Source organism: Gossypium hirsutum, chromosome D05 (assembly GCF_007990345.1).
Source record: "Gossypium hirsutum isolate 1008001.06 chromosome D05, Gossypium_hirsutum_v2.1, whole genome shotgun sequence".
NCBI lineage: Eukaryota > Viridiplantae > Streptophyta > Magnoliopsida > Malvales > Malvaceae > Gossypium > Gossypium hirsutum.
Window position 1 is genome coordinate 18,211,533 of NC_053441.1, and position 18,762 is coordinate 18,230,294.

An 18,762-nucleotide genomic window follows, 5' to 3' on the forward strand; every position below is an offset into this window, starting at 1 on the left:
TGTGATATGGGAAATCATCGAGATACGAGTAAAAGGTGATTCAAGGACTAATTTATAAAGGAAAGTAAACTAGCGTGTAATGTAAGGGAGAAAAGAAGTGACTTAATTAGGATTTATGAAGGACCAATAGAGAAGTTTGGCCAAGGACTTGTCAAGTAAAATTTCCATGACATTAGAAAGCTGGTGGAGATGGGACTAATGAAGGCCATAGATTAGCATTATGTTGAGTGGGAATAATTGTCAACCGTGGGATCAATCTTTAGTGTAGATAATTTGGGTGGGTTTGGATGGGCGGTGTGTTTATCTGTGGTTAGTATAAAAATAGCAGTAACGGTGAGATTAGATACTGTAACAATACTGTAGCGTGAGACAAAAAGGAAGCTAAACGCACTGTACCGAAATTAATCGCCCATCCAAAGGGTCCTTCATTAAATTAAAACTCTATCCATTCTCTCTCTCCTACCGACCTTAGAATAAGAACAAAAAAAGAATACTCGTCTTCTTCCTCACGGCTTAAGCCAAGAAAAAGAGAGAATTTCTATGGTTTTCACCTTATTGCCATGAGTATTATCTTCCAAGTGGAGAAAGTCTTAGAACTTTTTAGTTAAATTGAGAGAATAGAAACAAAGTAGAGAGTGAGCCCATTCCTTGGTGAAGGAAAGGTGAAGCTTGTGCTTGAATATAGGTTTCGGTCTAGCTTGTGAGTGAAGGGCCAAGCACTAAAGGCAAGACCAAAGTGCTGGATGAGTGAAACTTAAGCAAGATTAGAAAGCTTTGGCAATTTCGGTTTGTGCTCTACAAGCTTGAATTTATATTATGTTAGGCTTAATTGTTTAGGAGATTTAGTTGTTATAATTTATACTCATAGATATTAATCTAATTGAAAGAGGTGAAGCATGTCAATGGTAGATTAATAAGCTTCAAATGTTTAAAGAGTGTGGATACAAAATTAGTAATATTGTTTCATTTATAATCTTCTACAAAAGAAAAATATTTCTTCAAAATAATCATTGTTCCGAGAATAATTATGTTTGTAATATCTATATTTAGAACAATTCTCATTTAGTGTAGTTCAGAACAACTAAAGGTTGGAATAACTCTTATTTAGAATAATGACATTTCAAGAACGGCTATATTTAAAACAATCATTGCTTGGAACAATTTTTATTTAAATTGGTTTCTTCTCCTAGAAGAGTCATTATTCAAAGCAAGCTCTTCTAACAAAAATATCACTATAAAATAACTATTATTCAGAACAACCTTTATATTGAGAATAATTAATTGAGAGCAACTTGTGTTTGGAATAAGTCAAAATATTTTTTATTCAAGAACAATCATTGAGATTTTTGCAAAAGGTGTTTCACATTGTTTCACCAAAGTAAAAGAATTGGAACTAACCCCGAAATATGGCAGAATCGTTGAATTATCTTCACTCTTGATATGTACAGAAGAGTCTAGTTTGGTGGATCAAATATGAATGTAATTGAAAAGTTTTCTTCACTATTCAGTATTACCATCACCAACAAAACTCTTCATAATGCTAATTATATATATATTAATCTACCATAAAATTAGTTACAAATTTAGGGTTTAAGTTTACATATCACTAATATAAAAATATACATTATAATAAAATAGTTATATATGAGGTTGCATATTATTAATAATCTATCTTAATTATATAATGTTAATTGTATGTATTATAGTCTACCTTTAAATAGTTATATGTTTAAGATTTATGTTGCAAACCATTAATGAAAGAATGCACATTATAATATTATAATTGTATTCAAATATTATACATTCATACTTTACTTATATATAACAACTGATATATTATATGTTATTAAACATGTATGTATATTATTTTTATAATAAAGTATGTACTAAATAAAACTACGCCACGTTATAAAATAAATTCATATTATAATATTGATGGTCATTAAACTAACTATAATTATGACAAAGACAAGCGCACCTATCGAATAATAGTATAGCTATGGTGAGTAGAGAATAATGTATCCACGAGGACTAAAAACACTAGTAATTACTGTTTTTCTATTATTTAGCCGACAAATTGATGATATTGTTTTTAATCTAAAATTAACTAAACTAATTTACTAACAACGCAACAGAGAATGAATTAGGAAAATACTTGAAGATAACCAATGAGATAAATAATACCCAAGAAAGAATCCACCTAGACTTCACCTATTATTCTGAATCTAAATTAAACGATTTGTTCACTTGTGTCTTAATCAGTAGAAATCCCTAAATTATGCTAATATCTCTTTTGAGAGTAAGAACAACTGACTCTAGGTTGATTAATTGAAATCTCTTTCTAATTAAAATCCCTATTGTCGCATTAACTCGATCTATAGATTCCCCTATTAGATTTGAAACTAATCCGGTAGATTTATGTCGTCCTATTTTTAGGATTGCATGGAACTCTACTCAATTATGCTAGATCTACTCTTAAATAAGGACTTTTCCTCCACTGAAATAAGCACATTAAACATGAATTAATATCCTGAAAATATTAAAACACAAAATAAACATACATAATTGAGAATAAGAATCAAGTATTTATCATGTAAATCAGAAATCGAATAATACGATTCATTATAGGTTTCATCTTCCCTAGGTATCTAGGGAATTTAGTTCATAATCTGGAATGGAAACATCTCAAAATTAGGATAACAACAAGACATAAAGAAACTCAATAAAACTTCGACGGAAATTAATGGAGATATTCAATCTTGAAGGAGATCCACTGATGGCGTTCTTTGAATCTTTTCTTCGTTCTTCTCTCCGTCCCCCCTTCGATCTTCTTCTAATATGTATTTATAGACTTTAGAATGCTCAGAAAGCCTAAAAATTAGATTTTTCCTTGTAGTTGGGAAGCATGGTGCGATATCAACACGGGCTGGCACAAGGGCGTGTGGCCAGCCTGTGTGGCTCACACGGGCTTGTGTCCAGCTCATATGGAAATGCCCAGCCTGTGTGGATCCTGAAAACAGCTGTTTTTGTCTGATTTTGGCTTGTTTTTCGCTCCTTTTACTCCCCTATGCTCACCTAAGTATAGAAACATGAATTTAAAGGACTAGGAGCATCAAATTCACTAATTTATATATTAAATCATCCAAAAATGCATCAAGAATGAGATTAAAAATATGTTACTTTTATGGCTTATCAAATATTATTTTAATTATATAAACATTAATTAATTTTTTGGTTTAAAGTAATTTAGCCGAATTGATCAAATATAAAGAGGATAAACACGAATTTAGAAATTCTAATGATCCAAGTTTATGAATACATATGATTTAAGATAAGCTATATGAGATTTTAGAATAAGATATCAAAGAATATATTTTTTTATTAAAAAATTATTATATTTAATTTTAGAAAACATTTTTATATGTTGTTTATTAATTTGTGGAAATTATAATCAATATTTAAAGCATAACTTTATATATACGGGTCTTGACTTCAAACCTTGTTAAAAGTAAATATTTGGATTCAGATAATGGATATCTGAAGGGGTGTATCTACATCCACAATATTTGAATCTACACAATTTAAATAAGATATCTGCAAATATTTAAATTTGGCAATTGCTAGGGATAAGACAACTCCTTGTCCTTCCCTAAGTGATCGACACTACTCAGATTTTTGTGAAATTGAGTTTGATTGAGGTGATTTTGGAAAAAAAAAACCATACATAAACCCAAATCGCCACCAACAACATCGATGCCTTCTCCAAATAACCTACACCACTCTAATTTATGTGAAATCGGGTTTAACGGTAGTGATTTGGGCACAAAACACCATAAGTTAGCCCAAATCGTTACCAATAGCACCGATTTGGTGGCAATCCCGTAACAGTGCCCTCATTTTACTATAGTATTATTTAATTAAATAATTTGGATTTAATATTTTTCTTTTAGCTAGTCCATTTTCACTTTCTTATTATTTAAGTAAAATAATATTATTTTTATATCATATAGTTGAAAATGTCAAATTCTAATATTTTAAAGGTTAAAAGATTTTTTCAATCTCGTTCAATTTTAAAATTGAGTAAATTGGTTCCTCTCAGAAAAATTGGATAAGGATTAAATTTTTCATTAATTGCTCACTTTCAAAATTGATAAGATTAAATTGCTCTAATTTTTTTGAGAAGGACCAATTTGCTTAACATCAAAATTAAGAGGGACTGGAGAGGATATTTCACCTATTTTAAAAGCTTATAAAAGGGTTGTATCAGAAAAGAAATCATAGTTGACATTTGACTTGAAAACCAGAAAAGCATATGAAGATACTGCTAACTGGCGCATCGGGTTATCTAGGTGGAAGGCTGTGCCACGCTCTGGTAAACCGCGGCTACACCGTCCGAGCCTTGGTCCGGCGCACGAGCGACCTCTCTGGCCTTCCTTCATCTTCACCCACCGATGGAGCTTCTCTGGAACTCGCGTACGGCGACGTCACCGACTACCCATCCCTCCTGGACGCCTGCTCCGACTGCGACATCATCTTCCACACCGCCGCCCTCGTCGAACCCTGGCTTCCAGATCACTCTAGATTCTTCTCCGTAAGCTCAATCGAATTTCACTTCCCACTTAATAACTCCTTTTTATGTACTGACATCTTGTCATCAAATTGTTCAATGAAAGGTCAACGTTGGTGGTCTGAAGAACCTGTTGCAAGCAGCTAAGGAGACGAAGACGATTAATAAGATCATTTACACGTCTTCGTTCTTCGCTTTTGGTCCTACCGATGGATATATCGCCGATGAGAATCAAGTAAAAAAGAAACAGTTAATCACTCAGATTAAAAGATTCAATAAGTGAAAGACATTTTGTTTCTGATTTTGTAAATACTGATTGGCAGATTCACCTGGAGAAAGCTTTCTGCACGGAGTACGAGAAATCAAAGGCCGCCGCCGATAAGGTTGCTTTGCAAGCTATAGCTGAGGGGATGCCAATTGTTCCGGTTTATCCAGGTGTAATTTATGGCCCTGGCAAGCTTACCACAGGCAATGTTGTTGCTCAATTAGTAAGAATTTCTTTCAATTTCTGTATATTTTGTTTTACAACTTGTGTTAATTATAAGATTGAATTGTACTTTTTCTTTTCCAGTTAATTGAGCGGTTTAATTGGCGATTACCTGGTTACATAGGCCGTGGAAATGATAAGTTTTCTTTTAGTCATGTTGATGATGTAGTAGAGGGCCATATTGCAGCCATGGAAAAGGGTCGACTAGGGGAAAGATATTTACTTACGGGAGAAAATGCATCATTCAGGCATGTTTTTGATATAGCTGCCATTATCACTGGAACTGCTAGGCCTAAATTCAACATCCCTTTAGGCTTGATTGAAGTTTATGGATGGATTTCTGTTCTTTTTGCCCGAATTACAGGAAAGCTTCCTCTCATTAGTCCCCCGGTATGATCTGCTCTATGGCTTCCATCCATCAATATACTTGCATTTAAACCTGTTCAAATCTGTAATGTTTCCTACAATCTTCTTAATATTTCACAAGAACCCTTTATTCCATTTTTGAGCAGACTGTGCACGTCTTAAGACATCAATGGGCATATACTTGTGACAAGGCCAAACTGGAGTTGGATTATAGACCTAGAAGCTTGAAAGACGGGCTTGAAGAAATGCTCCCCTGGTTGAAGAGCTTGGGCGTGATAAAATACTAATTACTAATATGAATTATGAAGATGTACGAACTTGATCTCATTCTTTAGGCCATTGAGAAGTATTCCATTAAATGCTGAGAGGAATCTATGTTGTTCCTTCTGTTTCATGCTTGATGTAGCTTTAGCCGGTAATGGCAGTAATAAGAAACTGGTTGGCTTGTTTCTTTGTGTTCAATGTTGATGAATAAGGATCACTGTTGTACGATGATTATGATTCAGGAATTCTTAATGAAATACTTGAAGCTCATTTGTATTAAACACCAATTCAGTTTTGAAAATGAGCTTTCCAGTTCAACTCAGTGTTTATATTGTGTATTTATGCCACTATTTGATGGTTACCAAATATGTTTAATCCAGTGAAACCAGATTATCATTTCAAGCTTGGGAATATAGGTTGGTGAAATAGTTTTTCTTCACTTCGCCCTTCTGCCAGACAAAAGGTATCGTACAGGGAATGCTGCCGAAAACAAGAAAAGAATGGGAGCTGTCAATCTACCGCAGCTTTCTCAAGCTCTTCGTCTCTTCGATCTCTCTGCATTTTCTTCACCAATTTTACACTTTGTACTAAGCTGAAGCTTACTGGTGAAGAACAATTGTTTAGGAGATTGGGTCGTGTCGCTAACAAACCACCCCTGTTTACAATTAAGTGGGTGATTTTGTTGCTTCTGTTTAATGGTTCTAATTGAAGTTAAAAAAATGCTTTCTGCAAATGTAGAATATCTAAGCATAAGAATTTGTCAAATGAAGTTGACTCTTTAACCTCATGTTACTGGTGGATTTTGACTTGTTTGTTATCAATTTAATCCATGTTGTTTTTGTTGTTTATTTCCTCTGTAAGTGATAACTAGATAGCAGGATGATAGATTTATAATGGTTCATGACTTCCTTGTAACTGCATGTTTTAAGAAAAATGTTTGGACTTTAAGCCGTCCTCTACCTGCAACTACTTGTGAACAAAATTGGATTTTGAAAACAGCAAGGGCCTTTTTGTTTTCTTGTATAAAGGAGGCTGCAGGTTGGATGTTTGAAGCTTGAACTCTAGATTGCTAGATGTTAGTCTACCAACTCTTAATTATATGAATTAAGTAAGAAAAGTCCAGGTTAAGTAAACAAAGTTTCGTTAACTTGTTTAGTTACAAATAGTAATCTCAGTATTGCTAAAAATCAAAACAGAACAAAACTAAACAAAACAACTTAGAGGACGTACATAGCCTAGAGGTATCAATAATTGGTAGATTGTATTTGTTTGCTTTTTTTTCTCTCTTTTGTGAAGTACTTCCATGTCCAATGCTAGAATGGCGACATCCATTTTTGTGTAAACTTTTTCATTGAGTTATCAATTATGGCTTATATGGTGTAAATTTCAATAATCTCATTGCTGATCCATTGTTTAAAACTGATCTCCTGCAAAGAATGTAATAAAAATCTTCTGTTAGTCCAGGAAATCATGCAGCATTGGTTGGAAACTAGGAATGTAAGGGTAGCGGTCAGCTGATTAGGTTTGTGAAAACCACACAAGATTTGACATTGATCACTGCTGCTGTTGATAATATCTGCACGTTTTCACCAGGGAAAAAATGTCTAGTTGGTTTTATAATTAGAATGATCAAGAATTGAACTTCTCACATATGATCTAGGTTTCATATAAAGCTCCTCAAATGGTCTTAAAGAAAGAAACAAGAAAGGACAGTGAAAAAGGAGTCAAATATGGTTTGTTTAACAATTTGCATTTATAGTAATAAACTATCCCTTTCTGTTGCCCCATACCATATCTATTTTTCTCTCTCAAGTCTCTTACACCCTACCTTGTAATCCTCCAAATATATAACAATCTTTAAAAAAATAATATATTCATATAAAATATATATTTATATCAATCATTCATTTTCAAATCTAAATAATATAACCCACAACATAAACAAGGACAGTTTTTGTTCTATATTTGTAAGCCCACCTTCTGACTACGTGCTGCATGAGCTTCTCTATGGAATTATTGCAGTGAGAAAAATCGAATATTAATATGCATGCATTGAAGTTTTTCAAGGAGTTATGCTCTTTTTTCTTTTGAAGTTTAGGTTTACATTATAGGTGTTACAAATATCCCGAACAAAGTGGCAAGCTGTAAGCTTAGGGAGCCATACCAGCAAAAGTCAGTTTAGGTAATCATTTTGGATATATACCAATCCTGCTAAAGTTAGATAATCATTGATATTTCTTATTCTCTTCAACTTTTATTAATTCTATGCCTAGGTAATCAAGAAAAATTCAACAATTGTTATCAAAATAGCGTATATATGTGCAATAGAATATTACAACCAATTTTGGAATCCATATCTTCTTTTTTTTCCTTGTGACTTGCAGAACGTGCAATTTGTTGTTTACTTTATTAACTTGAGGCAATTGGGACCTACAATGAGACATTCATTCACCTTGTCCATCACTCTATTGACATTTCAAGTATAGCACATGGCTGCGTACTAATAATTCTAAGTGACGACACCCAAAAACTCTTATCAAGCTATATTTATCATTTTCATGCGCCTTAAACTGGCCTATTTCAAACTTTCCATTTTAGATTTCCACTAATTAAGCTTGTTTAGCAAGAGATATACACAGTAGGTCATGTATGGATAAGGCTTGACAGACAAGTGATAGCTGGAGCTAGAGTGTCTGAGGTAGACTCCTCTCTTGTTTTTACATTGACTTCAATTCCCTCGCAAATTGAAAACGTTACCAACACTTGTATACCGGTTGAACTTCCACACATAAAATATATAGGATTCGAAATTCTTCTTTAAGACCATGTCCTCACATCGATAAGTCCTCGGTGACACATCCTTAGTACCTTTCTAATTCACCTTGATACCAATAAATATTTATATATACTAGTACCAGCAACAATCCTATTATTATTTCTTTATAGCTAATTAACATTGGATTCATTTGTTGAGTTTGACTTACTGTTATTTGATCACCCTTTTCCGCTATTATTTTATAATTTCCAATTTGCAGGTAAACAGGTTGAAAGGAGCTGCCATAATTTTGGGTTTAAAGGTTTGTCAAAGCATACCATGTGGTTGAGAAAATGCTAGACTTACTTAAACCTCAAGACCTGCAAAAGATGTATAGAAGCGCTATTAGTGCGGCCCCATCTTCAGATGTCACGTCAGTCCTGGGCCTTCTGTTCCAGCTTGCTATGTAAATAAATAAAACATGCCATTGCTCTGTTTGTCTTAACCTTAGCCTACCCACGACTGCAACTGCCAATCCAAGACGTCGTTGTTGATGTCACATTAGGTTGAGTTGAAGTTAGTGACTGACACAAGAGCTATTTTAAATAAATTGAGTTGGATCTATTTAACATAAGAAAAAAAAGTTATACATGTAAAAGGGATAGGGACAAGGTTTGTCTAGGAAATAAATCGGAACTAATATGAACAGAAAAGTTGAATCAACAAAATAATAGGATTCCTAACATTTTTTTTAATCCTTTTGACCTTAATTTTTTTAAAATTTGATTTTGGATTTTAACCTTAATTTTTATGTATTTTTTTAACTTACGAAGTACACACATGTTGCCATGTTAGTACCGTTAAAATTTTAATAAATTAATCAATTAATTTAACTTGATTTTAAATGATGAAAATTAAAAAGATAATAAAAATAATTAAGATCAAAGTGAAAAAATAGATAGATATACGAGATGAAATTAGAAAAAGAAAAAAGAAAATGTAAGAGTGAATGTAGAGTTTATTAGTGTTTTATATTTAGAAATTCTAACATAATTGAAGGTGGAATTATGGTATATTGATCTCTTTTAGATAGGTTTTTATAAAAATCGCAACATTGATATCAATCTCTATAATATATGACTGTAATTTCTTTTATACATGGGTACTAAATCAATGAGGTTTTATAAAAATAGTATAGATATTTCTTTCCTTCTGCATGCTCCACCCGTTTCGCCGTTTTGTAAGGAGCTGCAAAATTGACATATTGACTTCGTCCCTTCGTGAGATCTACCTTAATACACCTACGCAGCTACGCTACGCGTCGTTTTGTTTAACCGTCTGCCAGCCCTCTCTAGCTCGGCGACTTCATTTAAAAAGAGGAAAAAAAAAAAAGGGAATGGGTAAACGTGTGGCCCACAAATATATCTCGTTGTGGGCCAATGTCCGGAAAAATTTTATTTTCTTATATATATCTTTTGATTCTTATCCGACGGTTCAAAAATACCCCGCAGCTCGTGGCTAGGAGCATAAATTTAACACGACACAAAGCCTTAAAAACGGCTCCGTTTCCGCCACGTCAGATATTAGAAAAAATGAAAAAAAGGGAAAATCAAGAAAGAAAGCCGCTTCAATTCCGCATCGTTAAAGGGAGCGTTGTTCATTTTTTTTTTCCTGCTGTTTTCATTTCTCTCTCTCTCTCGCTCGCTCGCTCGCTCCAAAGAGTTGGTTCTTTTCCAATCGAGAAAGAATGGAAAATTTGAAGGACGCCGGGATCCGTGTCTCTCGATCGCAGCGACTAATGCAATTCGCCGCGTCTTCTTCATAGTCTCTTCGCGCCTAATCTCCCCCCGCCCTCTGCTATCCACGGATTTCTCTTCTTCATCATTCCCTTCTTTTCACACTGTAATTTTATTTTTCCCTTTTATATATATTTTCCATCTTCTTATCTGCATTTCTCTTTTACGAATCGAGATTCCTTCTCTTTTTTTCTTTTGCGGTTAACAGATTTATAGAATCTTTTTATAATGTGTGTTTTTTTTTTTGGTCTACATTGACTCTCTCTCTCTCTCTCTCTCTCTCTCTCTCTCTCTCTCTCTCTCTCTCTCTCGTTTTTGATGTAAAATCTGATCGTTTAAATTTTATGTTAATCATATTTTCTGTTGTTTTGTTGAAGATCTCGATTTTTATCCCAGTCATTGCCGTGTGTATATGTAAAAGATGATCATTGATCGATTCATTTTTCTTTTATTCCTTTGTGATGAGATTTGATCATTGAAGCCTTCGTTGTGTGCCTTTCAGGCTTTTATAATGGAATTCATGGAGAATTAGAGGCATTGCATTAGGAGGACGACTTTTAGCTACTGGTGTGGTTTTTGGATTTGGAAATATTTTAACAATGTCCTCGAAAGGTGAACATCAAACAGTGCCGCTGTCGGTTTTACTAAAACGAGAATCGGAAAGCGAAAAGATCGAAAATCCGGAGATTTTACACGGACAAGCGAGCCAGAGCAAGAAAGGTGAAGACTTTACGTTGCTTAAAACTGAATGCCAAAGAGCAATGGGAGATGGCGTCGCCACATTCTCAGTTTTCGGGGTATGAATTTTCCGTCTTTTATACTAGCTATTTAAACGGTAACCACATTCTAAATGCTCGAGCAAAATCGCCAAACTTTACCATAAAACCTTTTTATTTGCGTCTCTAGCATATAAATGTTTAAAAGTTTTGGTCTGTTAGGTACTTTGGTGTTATAATCTGTACAATTTGTTTTGTTCTGCGAAATCTTTTTGCTTTAGGAAATCCTTGGGAAGAAGCTTTTTAAAGTGATGCAGCCTCGATCTTCTTTATTTTTCTACTTTTTCTCTTTATGTAGGTTGGCTTGCTAAATCCTTTCTTTTCTTATAGCTCTTTGATGGACACAACGGGTCTGCTGCTGCTATTTACACTAAAGAGAATCTCCTTAATAATGTCCTAAGTGCTATTCCTGCGGATCTTAATAGAGATGAATGGGTTGCTGCGCTGCCGAGGGCTCTGGTTGCAGGCTTTGTCAAAACAGATAAAGATTTTCAAGCGAAAGGTATGAGTTGTTTTCTTTGCGTAAACATATCCGAGTATATGTTTTATGGGATAACCTTTTGACAGAAAGGGAGTAGTTTGCCAGACAAAATTCTAATTTTATTAGATTTGCACACTTACTTCAGGAGTGGTTGATACTATCACGCAAATTATATCCTATTTCACCACTAACTATTTAATTTTCTCCCTATCATTTTATTATTATTTTTGGTGCTGCTTTATCATTAAGATTCTCCATGGAGAAGACTGTGTTTATATAGAGGAAGAGTTGCAGTTTGGAAGTTTTACTGATTACTTAGGATGTAACTGGGGCGACTGTTTGGTTATGTGCTATATTATGTATGCTTTCTCTTGTATGAAAAAAATGCAGAAAACAGATTTGTAGATGTTTATTTATAGATCAGCTTGTCCCATATTTGTATGATCTTATTACAGTAGATCTTTAATTTATGACTATTTCCCCTCTATTTAGTTAAGATGATTCTACTTAAGCATATAAATTTATGTACTTAAGTATGTAATTTCTTTCACCCATTGATGGGAGAAGAGAAACGTGTAATCAAGTAGTTTTTTTTTCCTTTTAATTTTTAAAATTTGGGTGATAGCTTCTTGGGTTTTCTCTTGCATGTTTAGTAATTTATATGCATGTTATGTTTTTGTTTCCAGCAAAAACATCGGGAACTACTGTGACCTTTGTGATAATAGATGGATGGGTTGTAACAGTTGCATCTGTTGGTGATTCCCGTTGTATATTTGAATCGGGTGAAGGTGGAATATATTACTTGTCAGCTGATCATAGGCTTGAATGCAATGAAGAGGAGTAAGTTATCAACATAGTGTTTACCGGATTTTTGAAGTTTCCCCTACATACCGATGTCATAGTTTCTGTTTTCATCTTGTTAGGAGGGAGCGGATCACTTCAAGTGGTGGTGAGGTTGGTCGGTTAAATACTGGTGGTGGTACACAGGTATCTTCTCTTCCATTACAATTATGCATCTTGATGTTTTTGAGTGTTGTAACAACAATCTTGCTAGATTCTTATCCATTTATTTCCATCAGTGAAACTTAACACCCTCAATATATAAATTCGGGTGAATGATTGTGCTAACAAATACTTGGAAATACAATGTAGAAGCTAGTTTCAGACTTCAGTTGGCTTCATGGAAAAATTGTACCAAAAGAACTTATATGATAATTGATGTGAATTAGAGGATTCCTTAGTAAAACTGGCTAATTGTAGCTGTAACAAATGTAATTGGCAACATTTTTCCCCATATCTGTCTCGTTTTGATGCAGGCTTAAAAACATGATATTGATATGCTGATAAATTGGTTCTTCGTAGAGTATTTCAGTATCTGCTGTCAAGTACAAAAACTTATTTGATTAATTGTATGGATCGAAGTGGGCAACTTAATGGTAACATTGTTTTGTAGATTGGTCCTTTGAGATGTTGGCCCGGAGGCTTGTGTCTGTCACGTTCTATTGGTGATATGGATGTTGGGGAGTACATTGTTCCTGTTCCATATGTAAAACAAGTAAAGGTTTGTATTTCATAGTCTAACTGAATATCGTTTGATATCTGTAATTAGCCTGTCTGCAACTTTTATTTAACTTCTGTGCTCAAATAGTGTTTTCTGTACATTTCCTTTCAGAGCACCTTGTTAAATTAATTGTTAAATTAACTAGTCCTTATGGATAAGGACCTTGTTATATACTTGGCTAGAAATGGACATCATTGAACTTAGGACAAATATCTTCTCTGAACTCATGATACCTTAAGCCTGAAGGACGTAGTTGAGCCATTAATTTCATATCGTCATGTGTTCTATACTCGCACATTGAAGTGCTTTGGCCTTCACTTTTTTTTTTTTTACTTTTCATTGAAAAGGTGCTAGCTGTTTCACCATCCTGGCTTCCTAATACCCATCTCCTCAATTAGAAAATGTTCTCAATTGTTAGTTATTAGTAGTTTATTTTTACCTACTTGTTTATTTTCTGCAGTTGTCTACAGCTGGTGGTCGGTTAATCATCTCTAGTGATGGTGTTTGGGATGTGTTATCAGCTGAAGTAGCTCTCGATTGCTGTCGAGGGATGTCACCAGATGCTGCAGCTGCACAGATTGTGAAAGTATGCTCCTCAATTACTTTTGTCTAAAAATTTGACTTGTCCAAGGGCTAAGCTTCCCATGCACCTTGGTAAACCTGACCTGATTTGAATTGGGCCTTTTTAAAGCTTGGACAATGTTCTTTTTAAAGCTTGGGCTTGGCCTGGGATTTTTTATTAATAAAATATTTTAAAATAATTTTAATTGTAAATTTATTTTAAAAATGATAAACCAAAATCTTACTTGTGGCTTGATGGGTTGGGCTGGTCCTTGTGCAAGGATTTTAGATGTCCATGCAAGTCCAACCCATGCACACATCTAGTCTACATTATGCTCCCGGGAGCACTACTCCCACCTTTTTTTCCTTTTGGCCAATTCGCTATGCCCTTCTGGCTTTGCGATATGTTAGTGACCGCTGCCTTTCTTCATTGCTTCTGACTCCTTGGTCTGACAAGCAGGAAGCTGTACATACAAAGGGTCTTAGAGATGATACAACCTGCATTGTTGTTGATATCTTACCACTAGAGAAGCCATCTGCTCCTTTGCCACCACCAAAGAAGGCTGTAAAAGGTAAGTTGAAGGCCATGTTTCGCAAGAAGCATTCTGAGGCATCTTCTCAGTCTGATAAAGAATACATGGAGCCAGATGTGGTGGAAGAACTATTTGAGGAGGGATCTGCTATGCTTTCAGAAAGGTTTGTGCTTTTGATAATAATTTATTCATTTAAACATGAAGTTTTTACTTCAAGTGTCAGATTAACATCTGGCTTGCACGTACTTCTATTCTTTCTATCAGCTGTGTGGGTCATAGCTTGCTATGAATGAGGAGACGAAAAAGTAGTTTGTAGTTTTATCTTATTAGGAACCGTTCTGTTGAATGCAGGTTTGCTACAAAATATCCACTGTGCAACATGTTTAAGCTGTTCACATGTGCAGTCTGTCAATTAGAGATGAAACCTGGAGAGGGTATTTCAATTCATGCTGGGACATCTAATTCAGTAAAGTTGCGTCCATGGGATGGTCCTTTCCTTTGCTCTACTTGCCAGGAGAAGAAAGAAGCCATGGAAGGGAAAAGACCATCAGGAAGTAATAACAAAGCTCTCCTATATCGTCTCCCCCCTTTGCAAATTTATGGTACTAAAAGATCCTTTAATATCCTTTTCTTGTTTTCTCTGTTTTCAGGTAGACATGGTAGTGACAGCGATTAGCTAGACCCCCCAAATTACTGCAGCATTTTATGGGCGCTAACAATTGTTTCAGAGGTGGTCGTAAATGGGAAAGATATCACAATCATATACTATAGTAATTTCCTTCAATTTCTTATTGGGGGGTCATGGAGCATTCTGGTCCACTTTCAACTGAGGGTTCATTTCCATCTATACTCAAGCCAGAAGAACAAAGTTCAGATATGTGTTTAGATTTTTTTTTCTGGGTTCCAAGTAAGTAAGTCGAGTGAAAATGGAAAAAGAAAAAAAATTAAAAAAAGAGAGAAGATATGCTTCATAGGTAATTCCATTTTTCCATCGATGTCCATCCCATTGTATACCAGTCGCTCCAGTTCATAAAACTAACATTAAATGATAGTGGGATTGAAGTGTAATGCTTATAATATATAGGGAATTTGTCAGAAGTTAGGAAAAGCTTTGCATGATTAGTTTGCTGAATGAAATTTGTTCATGTTGTTATTTGTTCCTTCCTTCGACAAGTGGGAAGTTAAATCTTTGGAATGGAAATTTTTATCAATTCTATTATTTCTTAAGAAATGTAATGTAATGTAATGCAATGCATTGTATTATTTATTTGTTTCAATATTATTTTCTACTGTTTTGATAAATTCATTTTAATCAGCTCGGCCTGTGGTTGGTTGATCTTTTAGCCGTAAATACACGTATGCTTAGTCTGTGTATATGGCTTTGATCTTTTATGATAACGATACCTAATAGCTGGATCCTGCCTTGTCTGAGGATAGATATGTCGAAAACTGGAATTGTTCGTGTATCCCAGTTGGGGCCAGCTTTGCTGTAGGGGCGAGTAGAAGAAAATGCTTGGCTGGAGGGTGTTTGGCTTTAGTCAACATACATGTGAAACTCGCTTTCAAGTTCCTTAGATGGGCAAGTTTCCTACATCTTCCCTCATTATTCACGGTATTAGAGATCAAAAACTAAATATAAGCAATAGAATTTTCTAACATGAGATATATAACATTTCTTAGAAGGTAGAGAGTGGGGGATTGTTGGGTTTTCTTGTCCTTAGTTAACTATTAGAGAAAGTGTGGAAGGTATTGAGTGGACAGAGGCAAAGGCAGAAAAAGAACCGACCCAAGGAATAAAGATAAAGGATCTTAATTATATGGGTTTTGAACGTGAAATATTTGTTTTATGCCCTGTTTTGTTCACAACCTTCCCTTCTTATCTTTATAGAAATCGAATAAGATTATTATTATTTTGAGTGGCTCAAGTGGCAAAGATGAGTCTGTCAGTCCAAAATAATGCCTCCATGATTAAGATGTTGACCTTAACTAAATGAACAAAAATTCCCTCATGGGCTACTGATCTTGGAAGGACCATCTTTGTACACGTGCGTCTGGGTCTACAACCATCTCACCTAACTGTGGAAGTCTCTGCGTGTAATCGGACGCTTCAAACTAGCTGTCACGAGACCAAGCGCAGACATATCTGCACATGGTTTTCCTTTCTTCTTAAATTGACTGATGAATGAAAACTTTTGCCCCCAACAATGCCTGCTTTGCTTTGCAATTAAGCCTCAAGTCTTTCACCGTAGACTTAATGATCATCTAACGTTTAATGGTGGGGTAGTCATCTCTGCACCTACAATTTAAACCATTTGCATTTATACGGATCTAGGCCGTACTCTCTTTCTAAATTCTTAAAACAAATTAATTTAATTTTCAACTGCACAACATGTTTATTATGATGGATCACGACGCTATTCTCATCTCTTTTTCAATAAACCCAAAATAATAATTATCAAAATCAGCTTACAACTATTGAAGGTGGCATGTCAAATCGTGTCCTTTCAAAGAGAAATTTTGTATAAATGCATTTGAATTTATTAAGAAAGGGAGGACAGAAGAATGTGTATGTTGAAGTTGAACCATGCAAGCACTAAATATGAACCCTCAGCTCAGACCTCTTGATGACATCATTTCCAAGTCAAGGTGACAGATGAGCGTTGTTGAAACCTCGTTTTACACGCACAAAAAAAAAACAATATGGTAGAAAGAAATCTTAAGAAACATACATACTACTACTCTTTTTTTTCCCCCCACGGTTAACTTGCGTGCAAAAAGAGAGGATAGGTTATTCCCGTAAAAATGAAAGGATGATAGTGTCTGGTTATTATATTCAAATCTCAACTTTCTAAGATTCCTCTTGGAATGAATGCACATCTTTCTGTGTGTACTGTGTAGTCTCAAGATGATCCACTTTAAACATTTTTTCTTTTTTGCCCTCGCCATTCTTATTGGCAGAACAACTCACATATAGAGAATAATGTTTTTTAAGTTCTTTTTTTGCTTTGCCATACCATCTGCCTGTTGTGGGCAAATTTGGATGTTTGTGATCTAAATTTCTTTGTTGGATTTGACAAGGACCCACCAACCTTTTTTGATTCATAATCTGCTAAATTGTATCGTCTCATCTCCATAGTGCACCAATGGCCACCGCACCACAACCCTTTCTATCTATTGAATAATAATACATAAAAAAGTAACCAAATATATGTCCCATTTATACACCTCTCATTGCCTCCTAATCTCTTTATCCCCCCCCCCCACACACACAACTCCATCTCTCTCTCTCTCTCTCTCTCACACACACACACACACACAAACAAACAAACCATCCCAAGGGAGAAATAGTTCATTTAATTTCAGATACTGAACCAGATATCGTGGAGGTAGCTTAATTACAATCATGAATGGTTACCAGCAGCAAAAAACCACGGAGCAAGTCGTAGACAGAAAGCATGGAGAAGGCAAGTTAAAACAAGAACCAAAAGAAGGGTCAGCAGATAAGCAATCTCCTCCTGCTTCACCTCCTTCAGCAGCTTCCTCTCCTTCCCATGAATTCTCCTTCACAGTTGTCTCTCTCCACTCTTCGTCTAACTGTGTCCCTGGTAAAACCAAAACCCCACCTTCAATGGCCATCGATTTGTCTCCTGCAGATGACATTTTCTTTCATGGTCATTTGCTCCCTCTCCACCTCCTTTCCCACCTTCCAGTCTCTCCACGTTGCTCTACAAATTCATTGGATGGCTTCAACGGTCCCGTAACAGATGAACCAAAACCTGATAAACCCAACACCGGTTGCAAAAGCAAAAGCGACAGCAATATCAGAAGCAGCAACAAGAACCATGGCAAAGTCGGGAATCGTCCTCAAAGCTACAACATCGAAGCCAACGGAAGGCCAAAGTCCAAGTCTTTCACGTTGTTCGGGTTAACAAGGTGGCACCACAAAGGGCGTGGCGTTAGAGAAACAGAAGAGAAAGAGAAGCACAAGACAAAGATGAGATTCGACTTGAGACATGTTTTGAAGAGGTACGTGAGGATGGTTCGGCCATTGTTGTTTTTCAGAGGAAGGAGAGATAACTGGCATCTCCAGAGGCAATCTCACTCGTTTTCAGGCAATTTAAGTTGGAAGAACAAAGAGAAAGAGTTGAGAGCAAGGAAAGGAAGAGGAGAGTATTATTCAGCTCCGGCTTCAATGAGGACATCGCCTACAAACAGTGGTCTTCTTGTTGCAACCACAGGTTTCCCTTCTTCAACCAGTGACAGCACCATGGAAGAGTTGCAGGCTGCAATTCAAGCTGCAATTGCTCATTGCAAGAATTCCATTCAAGGGGAAGACAAATTTAAATGCTAGGCATAATTTTGATTTTCTTCTGTTCATATGTTTATTCAACTTCTATCAATTTATATATATAGTTATATATTATCCTGTGTATAAAATGGTACAATATAAAGGAGTATGAGACGATTGCTTTAATGAATTTCTCCATCTTAAAATGAAAAACTGGTTCTTTTATTGCCTTTTACCTTGCAGAGTATGTCACAGTTTGATGAACAATTAACACAATTTCAACATCAAAAGATTTGAGAATTAAGAAATTAGTTCACATGATTCATT

General features: G+C 35.2%; 3 protein-coding genes across 4 annotated transcripts; all 3 read left to right on the forward strand.

Moving 5' to 3' along the window:
* Positions 1-4,277: 4,277 nt before the first annotated feature.
* Positions 4,278-6,002, forward strand: LOC107905556 (putative dihydroflavonol 4-reductase). Its single transcript, XM_016832228.2, has 5 exons — positions 4,278-4,591; positions 4,674-4,802; positions 4,891-5,055; positions 5,139-5,444; positions 5,567-6,002. Exons 1-5 carry the CDS (start codon positions 4,313-4,315, stop codon positions 5,705-5,707), a joined length of 1,020 nt encoding a protein of 339 aa, XP_016687717.1. The 5' UTR covers positions 4,278-4,312; the 3' UTR covers positions 5,708-6,002.
* A 4,081-nt stretch (positions 6,003-10,083) lies between these two features.
* On the forward strand, positions 10,084-15,410 carry LOC107905558 (probable protein phosphatase 2C 12). 2 transcript variants are annotated; one of them, XM_016832229.2, is made up of 10 exons: positions 10,084-10,341; positions 10,738-11,032; positions 11,342-11,513; positions 12,179-12,332; positions 12,416-12,479; positions 12,946-13,053; positions 13,514-13,639; positions 14,075-14,310; positions 14,499-14,701; positions 14,798-15,410. In XM_016832229.2, exons 2-10 carry the CDS (start codon positions 10,835-10,837, stop codon positions 14,821-14,823), a joined length of 1,287 nt encoding a protein of 428 aa, XP_016687718.1. In that variant the 5' UTR covers positions 10,084-10,341; positions 10,738-10,834; the 3' UTR covers positions 14,824-15,410. The 2 variants fall into 2 exon arrangements, with proteins under 2 accessions (XP_016687718.1, XP_040950074.1); XM_041094140.1 differs by having other exon boundaries at positions 12,236-12,332.
* Positions 15,411-17,288: 1,878 nt separating this feature from the next.
* LOC107905559 (BRI1 kinase inhibitor 1) lies at positions 17,289-18,621 on the forward strand. Its single transcript, XM_016832230.2, has one exon. It carries the CDS (start codon positions 17,551-17,553, stop codon positions 18,496-18,498), a length of 948 nt encoding a protein of 315 aa, XP_016687719.1. The 5' UTR covers positions 17,289-17,550; the 3' UTR covers positions 18,499-18,621.
* Positions 18,622-18,762: the final 141 nt, after the last annotated feature.